At 47.9% G+C, this 23,289-nt stretch overlaps 1 protein-coding gene across 1 annotated transcript in view; it reads left to right on the top strand.

The window, feature by feature from the left end:
- Positions 1–421: 421 nt before the first annotated feature.
- The window catches only part of LOC104169643 (GRB2-associated-binding protein 2-like), a gene marked incomplete at its 5' end in the record, with an annotated part of 23,385 nt that continues 517 nt past the window's right edge, over positions 422–23,289 (top strand). The window contains one exon of the mRNA XM_009710618.1: positions 422–722. Within this exon, the coding sequence (XP_009708920.1) occupies positions 422–722 (301 nt within the window). The remainder of the gene's footprint in view (positions 723–23,289) is intronic.

The raw sequence follows: 23,289 nt of genomic DNA, 5'->3' as shown, positions 1-23,289 counted from the left end.
AGGGCACTGTGTCCCAAGCGCCTGAGCTCCTCTGAGCTGCTGGAAGGCATTTCGGCACTGCGATTGCCAGTAATGCCACCCCGCAGATTACCTCGCATCAAGGAGCGAAGGGTATTCGGGTCTTGGGAGCGCAGCTGGGCTGTAGGGTAGGAGCAAGGTTGCTTTAAGCCTCAAGACTTACACTTCTTGGGGTCATCTTAAGCTACAATGATATTTCGGTACTTAATTCTCCCGGATAACCAATGGGACTTGAGTATTGAACTGATGAACCGAGCTGAGTCTACGCACCTCTTGCAGGGATGTCCTGAGCAGCATCCCAGAGCATCCTGGGGTGAAGGGTTGTTGTGTCCATCTGTGTCAGCCTGTGCCTGGCCCTCGCCTGAGCAATGGGGGTTCATGATTCCTCTCTTCTTGGTTTCAGGCATGGAAGAAACGCTGGTTCGTCCTGCGCAGCGGTCGGATGAGTGGCGACCCCGACGTCCTGGAGTACTACAAAAATGACCACTCCAAGAAACCTTTGCGTGTGATCAACCTCAATTTCTGCGAGCAAGTGGATGCAGGTCTGACCTTCAACAAGAAGGAACTGCAAGACAGCTACATCTTCGACATCAAGACCAGTGACAGGACCTTCTACCTGGTGGCTGAGACCGAGGACGACATGAACAAGTGGGTTCGCAGCATCTGCCAGATCTGTGGCTTCAACCAGTCCGAGGAGAACACAGGTACTGTCCATGGCCAAGAGCATCTCCTGTTCTGTCCTCTCAACAGGGCCTGACTCCTCTTTCAGATCAAACCTGTGGGAGGGGGGTGAAGCCCCCACCCCAAGGCTGGGAGGGCTGGAGTGGGAAATGGATGGACACATGGGAAACCTCCATGAGGCTTTCCTACCTTTGACATGTGAAAGCAGAGCAGGCTTTGCCCCTGTGAGCCACCTAATTCATTTTTCCCCCCATAACTGTAGACCTTTGAGTCTCTTCTAAGGAGCTGGTGGGGTTTGGGGAGTTTTTTAGCTGCAGCCTTTGTTGTCATCCATCACCAATGTCCCTTTGAGAGTCATGGGAACCAGCAGTGAAAATCCCTCTCTTTCAGAAGTTTCAATCCCTTGGTGGATTAGGGGAGAAGATTTACTGGGACCATGTCCCTCCCCACTGCAGTTGTCCACACTGCTGACAGGCTTTCACCTGAAGGACAGACATCCTCCCCACCTCCATCCCTGTCTTCTCCTGGGACCGGCTGGGAAAACGCTGGGAGGGGAGAGGAAAACACTGGGTGGTTTTGTACAGTGGTGGGACCTGTTCCACCAGTCGTGCTCCACCATCCAAACTGGGCTGCACTTTGGCAAGCCTCTGCGGTGGGCACCGGTGAGGTGCCTCCACTTTCCTGGCACCACGAGGGCTCACACAAATCCCGAGTGAGATGGGATGGGGGGGTGAGCATGGGGTGCAGCACTGCGATTGTCTGCCGGTCCCATTACACCTCGTAGCACCTCTGGGCATCTTCACTTTATCTCATCCATGGTCCTGTCTCATCCTGGGGACTCCAGTCCCTTGCTCTGTCTACATGAAACTCCCTATAATAACGTCCAGCTTGAATCTGTTTTGGTCCCTCGTGGAGCAGCTGCCATCCGCGGGAGCTGAAACCCTGCCAAGAGCTAGTCAGGCAGGACAGCAAACAAAGCGTCACAGCAGCGTGGATGCGATCTTCACTGACTGACGCATGAAACGGGACGTCACCTTGGCAATGGGTGTACAAGTGGTAGAAAGGGTCCTTGATAACACCGCCAGCGCGGTCTTTCAGGGAAAGGTCAGGCTAAATAAATTACATCCCGTTCTGATGTCAGCAGCGCAGTCCTCGAGGTTCAGCGAAATCGTTCAGGTCCCTTTTTTAAGAGCTGTTTTGTTGCAGGATTTTCCATTTTACGTGTGTTCAGCTGGGGGACCTGTTTTTCTTCCCATTTAGTAAAATGAGCTTTCAGCCTAGCGGCAGCGGGATCAATACAGGGCTTCAGTGAAATATAAATCTGGGCAGCAGAAGGAAAAACAATCTCCCCCTTGCAAGTACATCTGTCCCAAAGGGCGCATAGGGCTTGTCAGGCTGCAGAGATCCGAGCGCTATTCCCTGCAGGATCATGGAGTGACATCAGCAAAAGAGGAACAAAAGTCCCTATTTGTAACAAAATCACAGCTTAGGGAAAGTACCCACTTGAAACAGTACCCAGCTGCCAAACTATGATTTTTCTGAGTAAGCCGAGAAAAAGCCTGCAACGACGAGTGCAGCAGATGTGCCCAGATGCTGAAGAAAAGAAGGAGCATGAATTATTCAGGGCTGGTGCTTCGCTTTGGTGCTCGCCGAAGCAGTGACCCCACGCTCACCTTTCCTTCACCGTCCCTGCTAAGTAATGGCAAATAAATCATCGATTTCCCAAAGTAGATAATGTTTGTTTGAAGGACCCATGGCCTGAGGCTGGGCGGAGAGGTTGAGAGATCGTTGCAGCATGATGGGTATTGGGAGCCTTGTCCATCTTGGTGTACATAAGCCCATCACCCATCCTTCGTGATGGGTCAGCTGGGGGGAGAAATAAAAATTGTAGCAATATTTTTAACTGCTGTGCTCCTTCTTCATCACCTCCTTGAAGCCGTGGGTTGATGGATGGGAGAGGATGAGGAGTTTGCTTGAGATTAAGAGTTCCTGGGTAGAAACAGAGCTTGGGACATCTGGCATTTCTCTTAGACCTTCTAACCCCTCATCCTCAAGTTTCTCTGTGCCTTGTTGTGGCCTCTGCCTTGGAGAATGAATGAGTCAGTAATTGGATGCACCAAAAAGGGGAGGAAAAGGTAACCATCATGGGCAGGAATCGCTCCATGCTAATTGTAGCAATTAATTAACTAAACCTCCCTCTCCCAGCAGACAGGCAGCGTGGTGGAACGAGATCAGAAACTGCCAGGGAAGCTGCCGTGCACATTTTTCTGGTTGTACTCATTCCTGGGTGCGTGACTGTTTTATACTGACCTGAAAGCCTGGCTGGGTCTGGCCCCAAAGCCGGACCGTTCCCGGCTGGGTTATATCGCATCCCGGCTGGGGAAACACTCCATCACTGGCAAAGGCATTTACTACAGCTGCCATCACATGCTGAATTACCTCCTGCTCGAAGGGATACCTGGCATCGGCTGAGCCCCAGCCACCAGTCACAAATTTGCTTTTAACCCACCAGTGGTGGAGGAAAAACTCATTATCTTTTTGGGACAGTTTGGGTAAAAGCCTAAATCTCTAGCTCCTCATGATGGTAAGGAAAAGACGGGTTTTCAGTTGCTTTTTAGCATGATTTAGTAAGAAAACAAGCAACTCAAAAGCATGTGGTGATTCAAATTAGCTGTGAACCCTCTACACTGGCATGGGTCCATGATTGGGTGCTGCCCGTGCTCCTAAAAGGCAAAAAAATTAAAAGGTCAAAGGGATTTATACCCTTTGGTGATTCTTTCTGTTTGCAACTCGATGGGTGAGTGTAAATTTTTGGTCACTTGGTTTTCACATTAGTCCTTCATGTCCTGTCTAGACTGGGGGACCCTAAGGATTAAGAAATCGGCTGGCGTTTAGGGCGGTTTAACGTCGTGCTACGGTTAGCTGCTGGTTCAGCTGATCGCCGTCTGCATTATACATCTGGTTCATTGAAAGGAAGCTCGTTTCAGCCTCAGGGACCTAGATGTCAGTGAAGTGGCAGGTACCGCCGGCTGCCCCGGCTCCACAAAGCCGCCGTCGTGGCTTCATTCCCCCCCTCGACCTGAAAATAATTGCAGAGAAGCACGATTACATCTGCCGGGAGAAGGGAAATTAAATTGACTCTAAAGTGTTTACCCAGACTGTGGCGAAGCTCTTTGTTTCTGTTAACACCTATTTACTTTGAGAGCTAATTACTATTTTTGAACAAGTGGAACCTCGCAGGATCCTGGCGCTTCTGTGGGTCCGAGGAAGCCGATGATGTTCAAGGAAAGTAGATTTGCTCCTGGCTCAGCGTTGCTTTTACGCTGCAATTTGCACTGCTGCCACCTCAGCTAACTCAAATATGGTGGGGGGAGACCTGACGGGGACCCTGAGCCCCAGGCGACGGGAGAAACGCAGGCGCGTGGGTATTTCGAACCATCTGCATTTTCCCTGCCCTAGTGGGCAGGCAGCCAGGGCTCAGCTGTGAACTGGTTTTTCTCATATGCTTTGTTTGTTGGAGTTAAAAAAAATACCAAATCCCACTAAACATATCTCGTGTGCTATTAACCCTTTCCAGAGCTGATGCTTCAGCCAAAACCCCACCTTGTCCCATTCCCGATATGAGAGAGGTGCAACTACGGCAGCACATAATTTAATTTCTCGTGAAACAATGCGTGTCCTTGCAGTGAGCATGTCCTTACAGGGGTCCTGTGCACAAGTTAGTTATTTTGGAGAGGTCGATACCTTTATTAACTCTGCCCTAATTTACTGTGCCACTCCCAGCACCTCCCTGGAGCTCCTCTTCCACCTCCTCCATGGAGCAGGGGCTTTCTCAGGGGCTTGGATTTGCGGGTACTGAGCAAACACCCAGGAGAGTTTAAGAGCTTATTTATTCACCGCATTAATGACCCTGTGCTAGAGGTTTAACCCAGCCATGGAAGCAGGGAAGGGAATATTTGTGGGTGAGTAAATGTCCTTGCTCTGAGTTGAAGGCTCCCGTCACTCGGAGAGGGTGAGCGGGCCGTGGGAAAAGGATGGCACTGGGCTCCTGCCCCAATGGTTTGTGTCCAGCAGTGGTGGCCTCTCCCACCCAGCCCAGGCATGTTATCTTTTTTTTTTTTTTTTTTCATCTGGGACTTTATTTCTTTTATTTATTTCTCCGCTTTCTGCCAGAGACCTGCGCCAGGGAAATCCTGCGCTCAAGTTCACTCCTTATTCCATCTCCAAAGCTCGATGCTGGCATTTTGCATCGCGGCTGGGATTGATCCCCAGCAATCCCAAAGCTTTTACTCTCTAGTCAGATGCAAGTCAGGGCCGAGCATTAATGTTTAATAGAGAGCTGAGTGTCTCTCCTTCCTCCTTCAATTCAGCTGCGCACACTCCAGCAGAGTTTACGGGATCAGCCTCCGGACACCAGTCACTTTCTGCTCACATTGATGACAGCTCCTACGCTGCACATGCATGGTCTCCACTGAGAGTCTCTTTGGTCTCCACCGGTTTCCCCCTTCCAGCCCATGAGAGCAAATTTATTGCTTTAGCTCCCACTTGACTTGCTTTGGCTGGGGGTTCCATATGGGTCACAGGCTGGTTGCTCCCCAACCTGCTGCCTGCTCACACACGCTGCCTGCAAATCTGTGCTACGAGCCCGTATGGCTGCTCTTGGTCCCTCCTCACTTCTCCTCCAAAACCGTGTTGGTCCCAGCATCAGGCCAGCAATGCCTCCCACCCAATCAATTCCTTGCAGCCAGGTGTGCATGGATGTTTGCCAAGAAAAGAGTGCTCAAGGTGGGCTGGAGAAAAAAAACAGCACAAAGGTACCCCTGAAGACTTGTTGGGAGGACAGGAGCTGCCCAAAAGCCCAGCAAGGAGGCTGCAGGTAGCAAAACTAGAGTAAAAACATACGTTTGCACATCATACACCACTCAGCTCTCCCAAACACCCTCGCATCACCAGTCTTCGCCATCCCTGCACGCAGGAGTGGGGCACCGGGGAGCCCATGCAAGGTGACGGCCCTGGGGCAACCCCCATGTTCCTGCTGCCACTGCCTCTCCCACGGCCGAGCAGAACCAAAGCAGGGGGGAAACACTAATGACCGCCACAAGACCAGCTACTTCCTTGCTATTGTGCCCGGCACATGGCTCCTTCCTTCCCTGCTCACGCCCTGGAGGACGTACAAGCCCAACGCCATGCCCGGGAGCATGCCAGGGGCTGAGGAGTGTGAGCTGAGAAATGGGGGCAAGGAGGGAGGTGTGGGGGTGTCCTTGTGTCCCTGAAAGCACCTGGGCCCTGATGCGCTTTGTTTTGGTATCTGCAGGCAGCACTGCCATCTCAGGGCAGCCAAGCAGGCAGCCCCTTGCAGAGCCTTGTGCCCTCAAGGTGGGCCAGGACTTGACTTTTCAGCATCTGTTGGCACAAGTCAATTGGTCTTGACTTCTTTAAGTTCTATTATGGGTTGTACTTGGATATCAGCTCACTTGGAGGCCAGTCTGTCCCCTGGCAGACAATATGACACTCTGTGACAAGCGATGAGCAAGATTTTGGTTGAGTTGAGCTTGACCCATGGGGTGGATGGGGCAGATCTGGTTGAGTTCTTTCCACGTATACCACCTTCCCATGTCTCATTCACCTACCCAATGATCTAATGTCCTCTGCCCCGTTTGGGACTTGGAGGTGGCCTGCGTTCGGATAGCAATGTGCAGTCCTTGAGCCTTCAGCCCTTTCTTCTCACCCAATGTCCTACCATACACATAGTTATAGCCTTTTTCTCAGTTTTCCCATCAATATTTTCTGCACTCGGCATCATGGAACTCCTTCTTTTAGAACACCATATGTCATATCTAGACCCACTGGTTGCATATCTCGAGGGCATTTGTATCAGTCTCACCGTCCTTCTCTACCGTGTTCTGAGTTTTCCTAACAAGGGAAACAGCCATGACTGCAGATTTGCTCTGGGAGGACAAATGCAAATACATCTCAGCTCCAGGCTTGACCCAGCCTCACTGGAATGGATAGGGGAGACCCAGTGACCACAACTCACTTTGCACCGGGCTCATGGTTGAACTTCAGGTGCATGCAAACGCCTCCTTGCCTGAGTCCCTGTTCATCCCTTAGTCATCCTGCCTCTTTAAATTTGTTCCAAACTTCCCTGACCCTGGTTTTCCTGCTCCACAAACAGCAAGTTATTTTAAGATCTGACACTGTTCAGCTTTTATTTCAGTGTAAACAATACCGGAGATGGAGTGGTCTTGGCACAAAGGAGCAGCTTAAGAGCAGTTAAGTGCCTGCTGCCTTTTTCCCCCTTTTTTTTTCCCTCGTTCCCTTTGGAGATCAGCTAGTTCAGGTACTAATGAGTCTGCTGAAGAGCTGAGAGCCACTAACGACCTGGAACTTGCTTCCTAGAAGATAGAAACAGGGAGAGATTGTTGCTGATCCCTACCAACTGATCAGGGTCTCCTTGCTGTGATTCCCCTGGCATTTTGGAGAGGGAATCAATGCCATTGAGAGTGACAAGTGTCCTGGTGGTTACAATCTGTCCACTTTTGGGGAGAAGGTGGAAAAAGATGTCTAAAATGAGGCAAATCATTTGCACCTTGAAAGTACCCATTTCCTTCCCTTGACTCTCCAGGCAACCATGAGCTCAGGTGGACACATCCACTTTATAGACTCCTAAAGCTCTGCTGAGATGAATCCCACCTATCTCAGGGTTGCTGTCAAGACCTTTGAGATATTTGTGTCTTCAAATGGTGTCATTTGTCATCACTTCGTTTACACCAGATGAGGATCAACCCCTACTACTCTTCCATACCTTGTTCTTCTTGCTGTACTCAGCTCTTCGTCGCGTTGTGTTACCAGAAGCATTGCAGGACCAGAGTCAACACTGCACTGCTGTGATGGTCACTGTCCTTAATACGAGGAGTAGGTTTCTTGCCCATCTGAGTGCCAAGAAAAGGACTGAAGAAAGGATGCAGAGGACTTTAGAAACCAGAAAGCAAGAGAAAAGATCTTAAAGTATCTGCATTATTAGAAAGCCAAGCTTCTGGCTTCAGGGGGTCTGATGCAATTGAATATCTGAGATTTGCAATGCTGGATCAACATTTTCTTCAGAGTTCGGGATTTGGAGATTTAGGAATTTTTAGGATTTTGTTATTTAGATGTTTTATCATGGCTGTGGATGTTTTGGAGAGGTGGGACTGAAAAAATCCGGAAGATACGTCAGCCTTGTGTTTGCAAACCCATAACTCTGCCGTGCCCGAGAGAGCCCTGGGAGATAGGTGTTAGTTGAGCCCCCTTTAACCAGACCCAGCATTGATGGGAACTGGCAGAGGATGCAGCCATTTGTGGGAGCACCAGGTTTATAGGTAAAGAATGCTCTTATCTCACTGCAAATAATAAAACCATCAACTAGCAAGAAAGAAAATTTATAGTCAGCTTTCAAAAAAGACCAACAGCCAAATACTCCAGTTCTTCCTGACTGTTTCCCAGCAGGCGCCCAGCACAAGGGTATCTGACCGGCCTCTTCTGAAGATAAATATGGAGCTGGAGGACTGCAGCCTTTGGGGAAAATCCTGCCCTTTCCTGGCCAAAGTCCCACTGGGTTTGCTGAGCTGGGGCTGGGATTTGAGCTAGGAGGGAAGGCAGAAATGTGAAGTTCAAGAGGTTTGGGGTTTTTTTAGAGCAAAAAAACATTGCCCAGCCTTTCCAGCACAGGTTTCCCAGCAGAGATTGGCAAGCTGTGTTCATACATCTCAGCCCTGCCCAGGGCTGTCTCCTGGGCCAGGTACCCAGAATCAGAAACTCATTTAAAATAATTCTTTGGTTTATAATTGGCTTTTATCGCTATGAGCCCTGTGCACATCAGGTCAGCCCCATTAGTTTAATGGGCACTGAGGAATTTTTAGGATGACTTACTGACCGTGGAAAAATGAGTGCTGTAGACAGTATCAGCATCACATCAAAATGCAAAACCAAGCAAAGCCTTTGGAAACAAAAACAGCTGATGGGCTTGGAGCGAAGCGACCAGTGAAGCGGCACTGTCTGAGCAAAACCAAGGGAGGGAAGGAGGGAGGGAGGGATTTTGGGTGTTAGCCAGCTGGGAGGAAACTCGCAGTCAGATTCGCCTGAATTTATATTTCCCACAGGGGTCCTGGGACTGTTTTAGCCCATGTGCCCCAACCGTGCTGCACTGGGGTTCATGGAGTTGTACCCCATGTCTTCAAAGCTGCTCGGGCACCAGGATGGGATTCGGATCTGCAGGCGATGCCCAACACGTAGGGGCCATGCTGGGAAATGCCATGGACACAGGACCTCAAAACGTGTGTGCGAGCAAGTTGGAGGACAAGGGAGAAAATCACAGAGACCTTCGCGGCAGATAATTTCAGGCGGTTTTTCACAGTGTGACTCTTTTTTCCCCCTAAGCCAGCGTATTTCTCCTTTTCTTCCCTCCATGTATTTCACATTGTTACCTCCAAATCATTGATAGGGGCCATGGTTTATACACCCTGAGCGCTGCTTTGTAAAACCTGATAAAAGCCAGGACAGATTTAGACTCTCATTTCCCAGACCCCAATGCCTGTTTGTTTACTGGTTTGTATTGCTTTATATTTCCAATTAAAACTGAGCCTGGGTAAAGGGAAAGCTTTCTAAAGCCTTTAAAGTCTCAGAGTGAAGGCACACAGAGCAGGAAGAAGCCGTGAAGCTGTCGATTGCTGTGAACTTTCCATGACACCACTCAGGGTTTGTTTCTAGACTGATTTTTATTTATGAATGCAGTAGCATTTATTGCTGATTTTATCTGTAAAGATAACACTTCTTCCCTAGATGCTTTCTATGCTTCAGTTATAATTACTGCCTGCTTCTCAAACATAGTTCTGCATTATTTAGTGTGGTACAATGTCAGAGCCGTAATGTTGGCAATTTATTATTTGGACCGTGGGGTTACACCTGAGCCAGGGATGCCCCATGTGTGCCTTGGCCACATCCCGTCTCCCTCCGGGAAGACGGAGAACATCTCTCAGGGTCCTTCACCATGTAGATGTAGCCAAGAAACCAGTCTTCTGCTATGCTAGGTGCTGCAAAAGCACTGAGCATAAAGGCAACCTCTGCTCGAAGGGATTCATCATCAAGTCACAGCATAGACATCTTGGTGCATCTTTTCTTCTGCCTGTAGCCATTTGCTGCCAGAGGCACCTCGGTGATTGTACCTGTTCCCTCCAAGCCGGGAACGGTCTTAAAAGGGACAGCTTGGCAAAGCTCCTGAAAAACTTGATGAAAAATGAGACTGTTCCAGGAAAATGAGATGTCATTTATCTCTTCTGTTCCTCCTTTGCTCCCAGTCTGCTTCTTCTCTCTCTCTGAGAGTCAGACCTGGGAGGGGGTTACAGTTTCCACCAGGCAGCCAAGGAGCAGCTTGACTGATGGTCCATATTTACGACCACTTTAAGCCACAGAGGATGAAGCAAATACTTATAGTTAAGTGTGAAAAAAAAACCCAAACCAAACCAACTTGAGTCTCCATCCTTGGAGATACTCTGAACCCAATGGGACAGAGTCCTGAGCTGCTGTAGCTGCCCCTGCCTTGAGCAGGGAGTTGGACTAGACAATCTCCAGAGGTCCTTTCCAACCCAAATATTCTAGGATTTTTGTGAATTTACACTGCAAGGAAATACCAGGCTTCAGAGTATGGTGGGGAGCTGAGATACCTCAGCAATCCCAACAGGTAAAACTGGAGTTGTTCCCTGTTAGCATCACCAGGAAGGTGAGAGGGCAGAGCATGAGATGAGACATTGCCTCGTCTGAGTCCATATCACAGATTATTGTCTGATACCCCTTGGCTCTGGGTAAGTCCAGACTCATGTTTTCTTACCCTTTTTGCTCTGTGTGATCTCACTCATAGTCCTCCAGCTGCTCCATGGCAGGCAGTGAAGCTCTGGCACGTCTCAGCCCTTACTGGAGATTCAGCTTCCTTTCATACTTACTGGGTCGTTGTCACATGTGGAGGAATGCGTCTGACACGTTTGCACCTTTGATTGATTGTCACCCTTTATATCTGTTTATTAGGATGGAAAATAACATTTCACCTCAAAAATTTCATCATGTGTTCTTTCAGCTCCACATGACCAAAGCCTATCCTGGCCAACACAGCTGCTCCTTACCAATTTTTGGTATGATTGCCTTCCATCATTTTACTGCCAAATATATAAACTGCCCCTGTTCTTGCATGCCATTGCTTTTGAAAGTAAGCTGGAGTTGAGTGACTCATTGCATTTGCTGGGTTTTTTTTTTCCATAACTGACAACGAATCCTGTTTTTGAAGTGTTGGGCAGGTGTCTGGGCACTCGGGCACTTGCAAATACTTCGTGTAAAAGTGTGAAAGTGTAGTGGATGGCCGTTACACTGCCTGTGGCTCCATCCTCACCTTTATCTCATGGCAGACCACCTTGTTTGACATTGTTATCCATGGAAACCATTCCCTCAAGCCTGCATATACTTTGCATAGGCTCAGCCTTGATATAAAGCCTTTATGATGGTAATTATTTTGCTGGCTTGCCATAACGGTTCACATTGCTCTCAAATGAGTCATGATGAAGTCTTTCAAATACCCACTTGAAATCCATAAATTCTGTGATGAGTCTTTTTACTAGTTGATGGTTGCTTTGATGATTTGTGTTAGGGTCAAAACCTGGTCAACACATGATCTTCCAGGTGAAAATGCTGCCTTCCTCTCTTGAGATTTGTCTGAAAAAAATTCCTGATAGAGCAGAAAACTTTGTCTTTCCTGGAGAGCACTGTGGTGTCTCTTCAGTCTTTACTTTTTTTTTTAAAAGTATCTCAATCCCGATTTCTTGACTCCTGTGGCTTTTCCCCATCCTGAAACCTCGTTCCATGAGTCTAAGAAAAGTAGTGGATTTGTGATTTTCACCTGAAGCTCATTCATGTTTTTACAGCTTTTAAATACCAATATATGTGTTCTTTGGCATCAACATAACTCCTTCTGAGGGTCTGAGATCCTGGCTTTTCTGTGATGCTCCAGAAACTCACTTCCACTGTTTCTGCTACCTTTAAGAAGAACTGAGAGTACAGACTTGCAAATGCTTTGAATTTCTTTGGCACGTTGCTGGAAGGACCACCCTGTCTGCTGCCTGCCACTAATATTTTTATGCAGATAAGTCCGTGATGTCTTAACCCTGGACAAACACTGCTTCTTCCAGTAAAAAAAATGCACTGACATATCTCAGTAATGAGAACACACGCCACTGTCTGGTGTCCCCTGGTGCAGTTTGAAGGGAAGACCAACCCTGTGTGCACAGACCTGTATGGCATGGAGTGCTTTGATTTATAGATAAAGTGGCTTAAAGAATTAATATTGCCATGAGTGCAAGAATGCCCTCAGTTGTATTAGATAAGTTAAAATATTTGCTTTAATAAGGTTTATAAATGATGAAGTGAGGCACAAAGCAGTTTTCCCTGCGGGTGCATTGCTGCATGAGTGATCCCTGTGAAGTTCTCAGCTGTCTCTGAAGCATTTGGAGAGGGAAGGCTGGAGCAAGCTGGCTTCTGGTCCAGTTTGGTCCTGGTAATTCCTGCGTTCCCGTGGTCGTAGCCAAAATCCATTATATCATGGCTCATTCCTCCCAGCATCTGCAGAGAGAAACAGATCCAGTGCACTGCGTATTTGTCACCAAACCACTCTTCATCCTATGGATGAAGGACTCTGATAGCAATGAGAGGGGCACCAAGTATTGGATCTCATCCAGATCTGTTTCAGCAGCCAAATACACCAAGTTCGGACATAGGTCATCTAGGTAATTAAAAGAAAAGAAAATAAATCCCATTCCTATGAGGAAGAAAGGGTTCTCAGGAGCTGCATGTATGGAGTCGTGAGTAAGCTGATGCTGGGGGAATGCTGCCCTTGCAGCCAGTGGAGCGGGTGACAAACCCACCACAAACTCCACTTCAGAGGTGGTAAAAATTCAGCATGCTCTTGGACGCTCTCATTCGCATTCATTTTCATCTGCTTTCAGTGTCAATTTTGATTCACACCTTTTCATTCTGAATTTGAATGAATTTCAGAAAAAAAATCAAGAGTTTCACTCACAATTGCACTTTCACATCTAAAAAGCACATAATGGTGATGTACTTTGGTCAAAGAAGGGCAATCCACCCCCAAAAAATAATCCACTCAGATGAGAGCAAACTGAAACACCTTGACCTTCTCCCCTTTTACTTAAAATTCACTTTTATCTTTTAAAGGTTTCTTGTAATTTCTGGCTGCAAGAGATCCCTTGGCAAGCTCCTATTTTGATTAAATGGTGTTTTCCAGCTGGAGGATGTCAGAACAGTTTCAGCTGGCCCTAAGCCAAGCGCAAAGCATGGCTGATTCACCCAGCAAGAAGATACGGATTTTGGTCTGGGTGCTGGTACCGTCTGTGGTGTGTGTAAAGATGGGCGCAGCCACAAGGGTGATAATGTAATCTGGCTCTTCTGGGTTTTAAGGATGGGCTCAGCACACTTTGTGAGCTGCGTTTGAGCAAGGAAGAAGAGGGTGAAGAGATGCTGAATAAGCCCATGGGATGGTTCCCAACCCATGAGAGAGCATCAGGGAAGAGAGAGTTTGCTCCGATCTTTGGATACTGGAGGATGTTTTGTTCCTAAGTCAGGGGATGAGGAATGCCAAAATCCAAAAATATTACCCTGAAGGAGATTGTTATAAATCTGCCTTGCCTGAGTCTCCTGAGGACCAAACTCTACATTACGCTCCACTGCCCCACTAAACCCAGCTCTGCTGCTGCTGTGAGTTAAAAATAACCACAAAACCAGCCCATGCTTTAGTGCACAAGGTTCAAACAGCAACATCCCGTGAGCTTGCCCCGCTCCTCAGTGCAGAAATATCCAGCGGGGAGAGATTTGCTTCTCTGCAACCAGACGTGACAGGGAGATGGAGGATGTCCAGGTGGAAACGGTCATGCAGGGAGATAAGAAACACAAGAGCGTAACGTGGAGTTGAACTGATGGCGACCAAAGTCCAGCAGGATGTTAAACCCAGCAGGATTCAGGACTGCAGCCAACCCTGCATCTCCTTTAACCACCTTCAGCTCTTCCTTGGGATGGTCCTGGTGGGGTACGAGTCATGGTGGACGGGGGATATGGGGATGGGGACAGGGCTGGGGCTGACTCTAACCCAAAAGCGCTTGCGACAGAGGCTGCCAGCCCCACATTTCTGAGCGCGAATACCACGCTAATGTATTGCTGCGCTGCTTTCAACCCACGCCAGTTCTTGCCTTTGGCACGAGCCGCACTCCCCAGTCTCTGCCAAACCAGTACAGATGTTTTAACACCCACCACAGCCCAGATAATTACAAACAGAACCGAGAGACCGGTCCTGGCTGTTTTCTTTTCATTGCCTGAACTCTCAGACGTTCTCAAGCGAGATGCCTCCCACTTTCTGACATTGCTTTCAAAGACATTTTTGTGGGCCGCATTGCTAATATTAATTTTATTAGGGGAACGCCGAGAAGCCCCAACCAAGATGAGGATCACGCTATGCCCGCTGACATAACGGTGGCTGCAGAGTGAAACAAGTGCAGGGAAGACGAATGGAGCAGCTGGGAAAACACTGTAATGGGAAGTTAGAGCTGGTTTATAACCAGTAGCTTTTCAACCATGGCGTTGTAAAGCTCAGCTCATTTTCAAATGGGTTTGGGGAGTGTTTTCAATGAGATGAAACCATGCGATCAGCTGGTGGGCACTGGCCAGAGGATGTTGCAGGTCCTTCCCATCCTAGATCCTCATAGGAGACAGTGTCCATCGTGGCAAGCTTGTGAGCAGATGAGGTGAAGGAAAGAGCATCATCTCCTGTTCTAATGGAGGGAAGCCAGCAGCAAACACCTTCTTCCTGGTCTGTGCTTGTACAACCCTAAGATACAGGAGTCTGGCCCAGGATCAGGAGCTATGTTCCCTCAGGCTGTTTGCAAACAGCCAGGTTTGAGTTTAACAGATGAGAATTGATTTACCATGGATGACACCAGTTGTCATATGCGTCTCCCCAGGGGATACTTAGAAAGTATCTGCGGGGAGGAGGACCAAGAAAGCCTCAGGCTTCACGTCTACATTTCTACTTACTTCTTCTCCATCAGGATGCTTTGAGGTCCTCCTGGACATGCAGGTTCATTTTGTCCTTGCGTTCATTATCACAGCTGGTAACTGGTTGGGTGGAAGGTGACTGGCACAAGACCACAAGACCACCAACCCTGGTGGGCTCAAGCCATCTTCATGGCTCTGCCTGCAATCCCTGCTGCGAAGTTCTTTGTTCACCATGCCCAGCCATGAAGATTTTCATCTGCCATTATTTCAGTTCGTTTCCAGTTGCTGTGGAGACCAATTTAAATGAAACTCTACTACTTTAAAAGAGAATATGATTCTAAGTCATTTGCGATGCAAGGTCCCATGCTAATAGCATTAGCATATTATTTGATTATGGAGATGCGTAGGGAATAAATTCCAAGCCCGTTTGCCATCGTTGCATCTTAAAAGAAGAGGAAGAGAAAAACCTCCAGGTTTTAGCTAATACTGAACACCTTTACTGTGGGTGAACTCATGATTTCTGAATGCATAAAGCTGTGGAGGTCACAGGCATTTTTAACCTCATGGCAATGAGAATAGCTCCCTGGAAGGGACCTTTTCTTTCTCTGCTTCCACTGAGCACCGTTAATAGACTGCCTAATGGGCAGGACTCAGGTTTTTAATGACGGGTAGAGAAATCCAGGATGGCTTTGTGAGCTGCTTGTGTTTTTGCTGGAGCACTGGTGTGGCAGAGCCCAGCTAGAGAGCGGCTGTGCGAGGAACAATCCTCCCATCGCTTGCTGAAATGTTCCTTCTTGCATTTTAGCCTCAACATCTTAGGAATGGTTTTGCCTTCAGGACTTCTTTAGATTATTCTAGTATATGGCCATTGTATGCCCATACCCCTAAATGAAAAAAATTGCGTGGAAAACCTTTGCAGAGAGGCTTGTTTTGAGAGTAAAGGCTGCAGCGATGGAAAAGAGAGAGATGAACTTCCAGCAAGGAAAAAACCCAAGCCAAACTATTTTATTTTTTTGACTCTCCATCCCTAAGGGCATGTTTTCTGGGGCTGAACTGACCCTTGCTCGCACTGACCCCTGGGCCACTTTGCTCACCAGTTCAGGGACGTGGTATTGCAGCAATGACTTCTTTTGTCTCCTCTTTCAGCTTTTGCAGTCGATACGGTTGATATTGCCCCCTCTGAGCACGCTGGGTTCACCTGAAGCCATGCAAGAAATTCAGGACTCTACTGCAACCCCCTGTCCCCATCTTCTCCGCAACCCCCTGCCCAGCACCCACATCCCTTTCCTTTTAACCCATCAGTTCAAATACCACCTGGGGAGTAAAAAATTACATTAATCCCAGATACAGGAGAGAAAAACAGGGCCAAACTTCTGCAGTTTGGTCGCACACATAAGGTGCAAATGCACCCGTGAACAAGGGGGCTCTGAGAGGAGAAATCTGGGGATCCTCCTTCTTTCCCCATCGCTGCCTTGCTGAGCAATGGTGAAGCAGACCCTTAACAGCGCTGCTGTTTTATTGACTCCCCGGCAAACTGGGAGTTATAATGTTTCTCCCCCAAGGTAAAGAGAGATCGAAATAAATTACTTCTGTAAAGAGCCAGGAATGGCAGTTCTTCTGTAATACAAAGTGCAAATATTTGGGCCTCTCCTGCGCTCCCTTGAATAGAAATGGTACTAAATCATGCATAAGTAAAATGGGTTCACTTTTGCTCCTAGCGAAAGTTTTCCTCTGCTCTCTTGGAGCATTAAAGACCTATGCTCCTGTTGCCACAGAAAGGGCTATAAAATTTAAAGTGAGCAGTTAAGAAGCTCTGGCTGGGTTTAGGCTGGGATTCATCCTTTCTCCTTCTCCATCTCTGCAAAGTGAGGCATGCACCCATGTTCGCTCAAACAAGGAAAGGCACCCACATACTACTCGCAGTGAACAATAAGGAGGATGAGAAGAAATCTGTTCAGGACCTAAAAGCAAGTTTTTCCTGAGCTAGGGGATGCAAAGTCAATAGTGCACCAGCTTCTGGGCTTTCACCCTGCCCGTTGGTGGCATGTTGGACCATGGCACTGGGGGCGACTGCATTGGCATGATGTCCAAGGGAAAGCCCAGTAAGGAAACACCAAAATCGCTAACCATCATCATCATCATCATCAATAATAACCAGTAACCAATAATAATAACAACCAATGCAGTCCTCCAAAATAGGATGCCAGAACTTCATTTCATACAGTGAGAAAGCTGGTTTGATGCTGGGCTGTCATGAGTCTGCCTCTGGAGGGGGGAAAAAACCTTTTCTCATGTAAATTTGTCATCTCTTTCAATAGCTCTTGTCTTTCAACAGCTTCAGCCCTGTCCTGCAGCACTGGGCTCCACAGACTGCTCATACTTCCAGCTAAATTTGCTAAGGATGTCCCTGGCATCTGCGGGAATCGCATATGTTACTGAGACAGAAAAGAGCTGATTCTGCACATCTCCATTGCCTTGTTTTTGCCACCTTGTCCCTACTCTGAAAAAGGCAAAAATACCCCCCTTGAGACCACTTTGTGTTTTATACAGTTACAGCCCACCATCTTTGCCCTTTCCCTCTGTTCCAGCCTTTTTTTTCCCCCCATTTAATCCCTCATCAAATTGGTTTTGCAATGTCAGAGATGATGATTCATGAAGCAGAGGGTTGGAGATGAGGTTAGTTCTGTGGAGCAAATGAAGCCTGTCCCAGCCCACGCTGCCACCCTGGGATTGTCCTTCATCCCTAGCTGTAGGGCGTTGTCCCACTCCAGGGCTCTCAGATAAAGGTGTCCCAGGTGGGATGCTCAAGGTCGTGCATAAGCCAGGGCTGCAAGCATCCACGTTCATCTGCTTTTATCTCCAGCACGGAAGCTCTTATAATAAAAATAAATAGGTGCACACCAGGCATCCCCATCTGGCCAAATGTTAGACCTCCAAATATTGACACGAAAGGTTGAGCTCCACAATCGAGCAGCAGATTTGCTCTTTAAAGGGTAGCCTCCATGTGCAGGGCATGCTGATATGATACAGAACTGGGTCACTGCCACCAAGGGGTGTTTCCCAGGGCAGGGATGGGATTTTGGGCACAGCCTCATCTCACAGAAACAAACCTGTGTTCTCTAGGGAGAAGCATCGCATCGCTTCTATTGCAGTCTCTCCTCCTTCTGCCCCTTCGTCCTTCAAAGAATTGATTGCTGTTAAAATAACTGAGATATGTAACACTCTGAGGTCAGGATGATCTGACTTGGCTCCTTTCCCTCTCTTCTCGCTCACTCACTCTCCAGCGCTGTGATTTTTTCCCCTAGTTCCCATGCTTCTCCAAGGCAAACGCTCCTACGTTACCACAATTTTTTAGTTGTTTCACACAACTGCAAGCGGAGCACTGACACTAATGGGCAGAGACAATGCTATTTATTGCCACTCATCTTTGTCTCACCGTCTCTCCCATCAACTCTTTCTTGGGTAATTCTCCTCACCCTGTGTTGGATGCTTAAATAATTGGGGGATTTCAGTGTTGTTGGGAGAGGAAATGTAAGTGGAGGAAACCAGCATAGGCTAAGTACCATCTGGATGGCTGAAATTGGGCAAGAGAAGCCATACCCTTAGCCCCCTGTGCAGCAGATCCCTGTCCATAAAGCAGTGATGCTCCCCCTTACCCTTGGCCGCTCTGTCCTGACCAGTTTCTCAAAGCAAATGGAAAAAAGCTGCAGAAACTAGAAAGGAAAAGCTCAAAAGCCCGATGTCACTTTTGTCCCCATCCTTCAGCTCCTCTGCAGTGGAGGATGCAGGATGAGATCCACTTCCCCTGCTTGGCACCCAAAATTTAGGCAACACCAAATATTAGGATACCTGTGTCCTTGCACACAGCTCCTCACCCTGATGGAAACTGGAGAGGGGAATTTATCCAGATCAGACGCTCTTTCTCACTAACCTGCCAGAGAAAACCTTTAGCGGGTGATGTGCCAAGGCATCCTCAGATTGACAACAGCTTTTCCAAATGCCATCCAACTCGGAGGCGATAGGGAAAGCTTGGTAAATAAACCTTCCTCGGGTGCCATGCTCATCCTCATGGCATCCCAGGGTCTCTTGGCAGCCCAGTGCCGTGGTGACTAATCCATCGGACATGTTTGTTCTCTCCCTGCCAGGAGAAGCACGCAGAGGGCTTGTTTTGGTAGGGTTGTTTGTCTTTTTTAATTATTTTTTTTGTGTGCTCGAGGAGTGAGCTGGCAGCAAAAGCAGAGGTGCAGACAGATTCCCATGGGAGAAGGTTCCCCCTTTTTTTGCTAATAAATGACAGAACTGCTCCAAAGAGTGGGGCAGACGATAGCACATGCCCTCGTAGGGATTATTTCTAGTAGATTTCTACTATTCCCTCCTGAAAAAAAATCTCATTGCTCATAAGTTTTAACTGGCATGAAGTCAGCAGCATGGTCCGAGGCATTTCATGGCCTTATTTGCCAGGACAGATCCGAGGAACCCTTATCTGCGAGGCCCCTTGGACTAGCTCACCCTTGTCAGCATGGTGTGGTCATCATGGGGAATTTTGTGCCACTCAGGGGTGCCAAGCAAACCTGGCACCTTTGTTGCAAACATCGATGGGAACGCAGGAATTAACTACACCCAAAAATTGCCACCTTCCCCGGGGCATCATTTCAAATCCATGGGATACAGGGAGTTGTAGCCCCAGCCTCTGCCTTCAGGCAGGGAAAGTTGACATCGCGGCTCCGGTGAAAATCGCCATTCTGAGCAACAATTTCCGAAGGAGGCTGAGTAATTATTTTGCTCCGATAAGTCCAGGAACATTGTGTGAAGCTCTGTGCACAGAGCAGTAGTCGAGTGCTCTGAGCAAGGGAATTTAGACCTGTCAGCAAGGAGGGAAATACTGCTTTGGGGGATTGAAAACATTCATAAAAAGTTCCTGGCTCCCAACCTAGTCCATCCCATTGCCGATCGTGCACACAGTTGTGTGTTTTTGCTTCGAGGATGGAGTCACAAGGAGGTTTTTGTCCCACGTTTCTGCAAGACATGGCCCAAAAGGCACATCTTAACCTGGACTAGTGAATGCTGAGCCTTCAGCCTACCAAAACCTGCCTGGCACCATTGGGTTTTGCAGGGCTGTGCTGGCTCATCCCCTTCGAGCCTCTGGCTTGCTTTCTCGCAGGGACCAGCACCACAGCTGTAGCACAAGCCCAGCAAGATGTATGCATGCAAGTCATGCTACTGACATCGAATTTTAAGTTGTGGGCGTCCAACGCCTCCTTTTCCAGAGCGTGAGAGTCCAATTCCCTGAACTCGGAGGAGAACCGGCCAGGAAACGTGGGGTTAAGATGACACTTCCCACATGGCCCTGCTACATAACCTTAACTCTGCCCCCCTGGGAATAGCAATAGAAACTGGAACAGGATCTTATCCCTTCTTGGCTCTATTTGATACATTCCCTCAACATAAACTCAAGATCTCAACATAAAGCCAAGGGATTTGAAGGCTACATCTATGCTGTTAAATAAAGGAGGGCCACGGGTTTATCCATGGCCCCAAGACAGATAACCATGAGGGATGGAGAAGCATCATTCTTTTTGGCTTTTGGTCAGAGTGAGTTGAGCATCTTTGGTCATGATGTGGGTGGGACCAAAACCCAGATGGGACCCCTGGAGATTATTCACTAAGTGCCCTGCCTGAACACAGGAAAGAAGTGTTGGTCCTCATCACTTGGGAGCTAGGCACTGCAGCATAGCAAGTTGAAATGGCTTTGGGACCTCTGGCTCGTAATTCACCTTATATGCTTTACCCTCTTGGGGGCATCTCTCTGTTTCAGAGGAGGACAAATGTCTTGACTTTTCCCTTTAGCATGTACTAGTCATCAAATACTATTTTTCTGGCTTGATTTCCTTCCTTGCCTCCTTTTCTGTCCCCCAGGAGGACCCATCATCAGCATGTGACCTGGGTGCATGAGATGCCCTTTTTTCTAGTGCAAAAAAAAACCCACAACATAAAAAATACAGACCAATCTTGGCTGTCCCCTTCTGCAGCCGCAGGATTTATCTTCCCAGCCCTTGCAATACCCTCCCAGCCCTGCGAAGCAATCCATCTCTCACCTGCTATTACGGAGTTCATCTCGCAGACCTAATGGAGTACATGAGCCCTGAATTGGCTCCCTCTAATGCTCTCGGTGGCCGGGTCGCTGTGGGAAGTGAGCTGGGAATTCATTTTGAAAATCAATGCAGACACCGATAGAGCAGATTCCCCCAGGGAAGCGACGTGCTTTTACTGAGTGTTGCTGCCTGCTCCCCTTTGTCCCCCGTTTTCTTTTATGTGGTTGGAGTAACCACGGAGTAATTAATCCTGCTTTCAATGAGCACATCTTTTGCACTGTGCTCTCCAGTTTCCCCAAATCAGACTCATTTTTGGGAAAAGATTAGGGTCTCCTGCCAGTGAGGGATTCCCTGGGCTCCTCAAAGTGTTGTGATTTGAATTTGCTGTGCTCTGGGGTGATGCCGAGGACCATCTCCTCTGTGCAGCCCCATCTCTCCCCTTAGGCTGTGTTGGCACAAATAAATCGATGTAATTTCTGATTCCTGGGTGTATTTTGGCCTGCCATGGCTTTTCCATGCAATGGCAAGTGCAGAGCCTGCAGGGATAGTGTTGAAGGACTGCTCAGGGCAGAGGGACCCCAACCCAGCACAGTTCACAGTTGTCCCCAGAGGTGACCTTCAAGCTGGGATGGGGACACAACACTAACCTGCTATCTTCACACCATCCTTGGAGGAGTCTTGGCCAAAACCCAATGTCATGGGCAATTCCTGGCCATGATTCAGGAGGCAGCAAGATAGGGGGGCTGTTCCTCAGAGGCACTTTGGGTGCAGCCCCCTTGTTTTTGATAGCAACATGGGTATGGGCTCTACCATGCTGGCTGATGTCAAAGCACTTGATTTGGGGCTAAGATTTGGGACTCACAGAGCTCTCAAGACTCCTTTTCCAATGTGGATCAGTCTGCACTGCTGCAGGATAAATATTTAATAAGAATGAGGGTCAAGGCACTGTTTTGTCCAAGGACACCGAGATGGCCATTTACTCCCATGAAAAGCACCGAGGGATCTTTAATGCCCATGCAAAAAAGACAGGAATCAGAATTTTAAGCTCTCATCCCCCACCATTAATGTCAATGTTAAATATTGATCCTTTCTGTGTTTAGCACAAACCAAATAGCAGAGTCGAGCCACACTCTTTGGCTTTTATTAATGTACTTTTTCTGCATCGGGTGAAGTTTGCAGTAACGCCAGGAAAAAAAATGTAGCAGCAGTGAACAAGCGGCAGACAGATCGATTTTGTATCTTGACACGATTCAGAAGTTGGTGAAAAATCACCGTGTGTGGAGCATCTCCTTGTCCAAGCCATGACAGCCATTTCGTAGAGAACTCATTTCTCCGCAGTGTAAGACAGTCAGGCCCAAAATTTCTGGTAGAATCTGGGATTTGAGGGAAGGAATGGAAAAAAAAAGGTTGGAAATCTGTAAAATCCCCCCTCACCCTTGTGTCGGAGCAGATTTCATTATGGATGTCTGAAGTCAAATTTAAAGAGAAGGTGGACATCATGTTGGGGGAAACCTGGGAGCAATCCCTAAATCAGTTGTGGCTAGAAAATGGGTGGATTTGCCCAGGGAAAGGTGGCCTTTTTGTTAGGATTTGGGTTTTTTCTGCATTTTGCATCAGCACCAAATAAATGTAAACCACAGCTATTATAAAAGGTGACTTAGTGAACCACGATGAGTGGTTTTCTTATGCCAGGAGTGCATGCAGGGCAGGGAGGCCATTCATGGTCTTCTGTGTGGTCTTCTGCAGCCAGAGATAGATCAGCGTTCCCAAAATATTCTGCAGCTTGTGGGTTTTCTGGGGGTTTGGGGGGTTGTTTTTTTTTTAATGAGGTTTTACAACTTGGCTGTTAAATTTCGTCCCTGGTTCAGATTCTTGAAGTGTGCTTTTTAGAGAGCTGGAGTGGCTGAGTAATTACTCCTGACCTCTGGGATATTCTCCGTTGAAATCAATTTAATATTTTCAAGTGTATTTCTCATTGAGCAAGGGGAGAGGGCACTAGGAGTCACGCCGTGGGTCTACATCCCATTTTACTAGCAGAAAACAGCAGGAACACTTTTGAGGTCACAAAATTAATAAAGGATTGGGGAACATGGGAATATTTTTCATCTCTGCTGTCATTATGTCCATCCACATTCCCACCCTGTGTCTCAGTTTACCCAGCTGTAAAAGGATACCAGTGATGCCCTTACACAGAGGGGTGGGGATGACTTAAAACACATCAGTAAAGCCATCTACAAAAGGTCTGTAAGAAAAGAGAGAAGCAGAAACTGCAGTGTGAAAGCTCTTCTGTTCCTTTTCTTTTTTTAACCAGGTTTTAACAACCCACTGAGGTCCCTGTGAATTGGGCTGACATCCCCCAGACATCCCTGCAAGCCGCTAAGCACGTGATAAAGTATGATAAAACAATAAAATACCCTAA

The sequence above is a fragment of the Cariama cristata genome, unplaced genomic scaffold, assembly GCF_000690535.1.
Source record: "Cariama cristata isolate BGI_N322 unplaced genomic scaffold, ASM69053v1 scaffold3022, whole genome shotgun sequence".
Lineage (NCBI taxonomy): Eukaryota > Metazoa > Chordata > Aves > Cariamiformes > Cariamidae > Cariama > Cariama cristata.
This window is presented reverse-complemented; position numbering and strand designations above follow the sequence as displayed.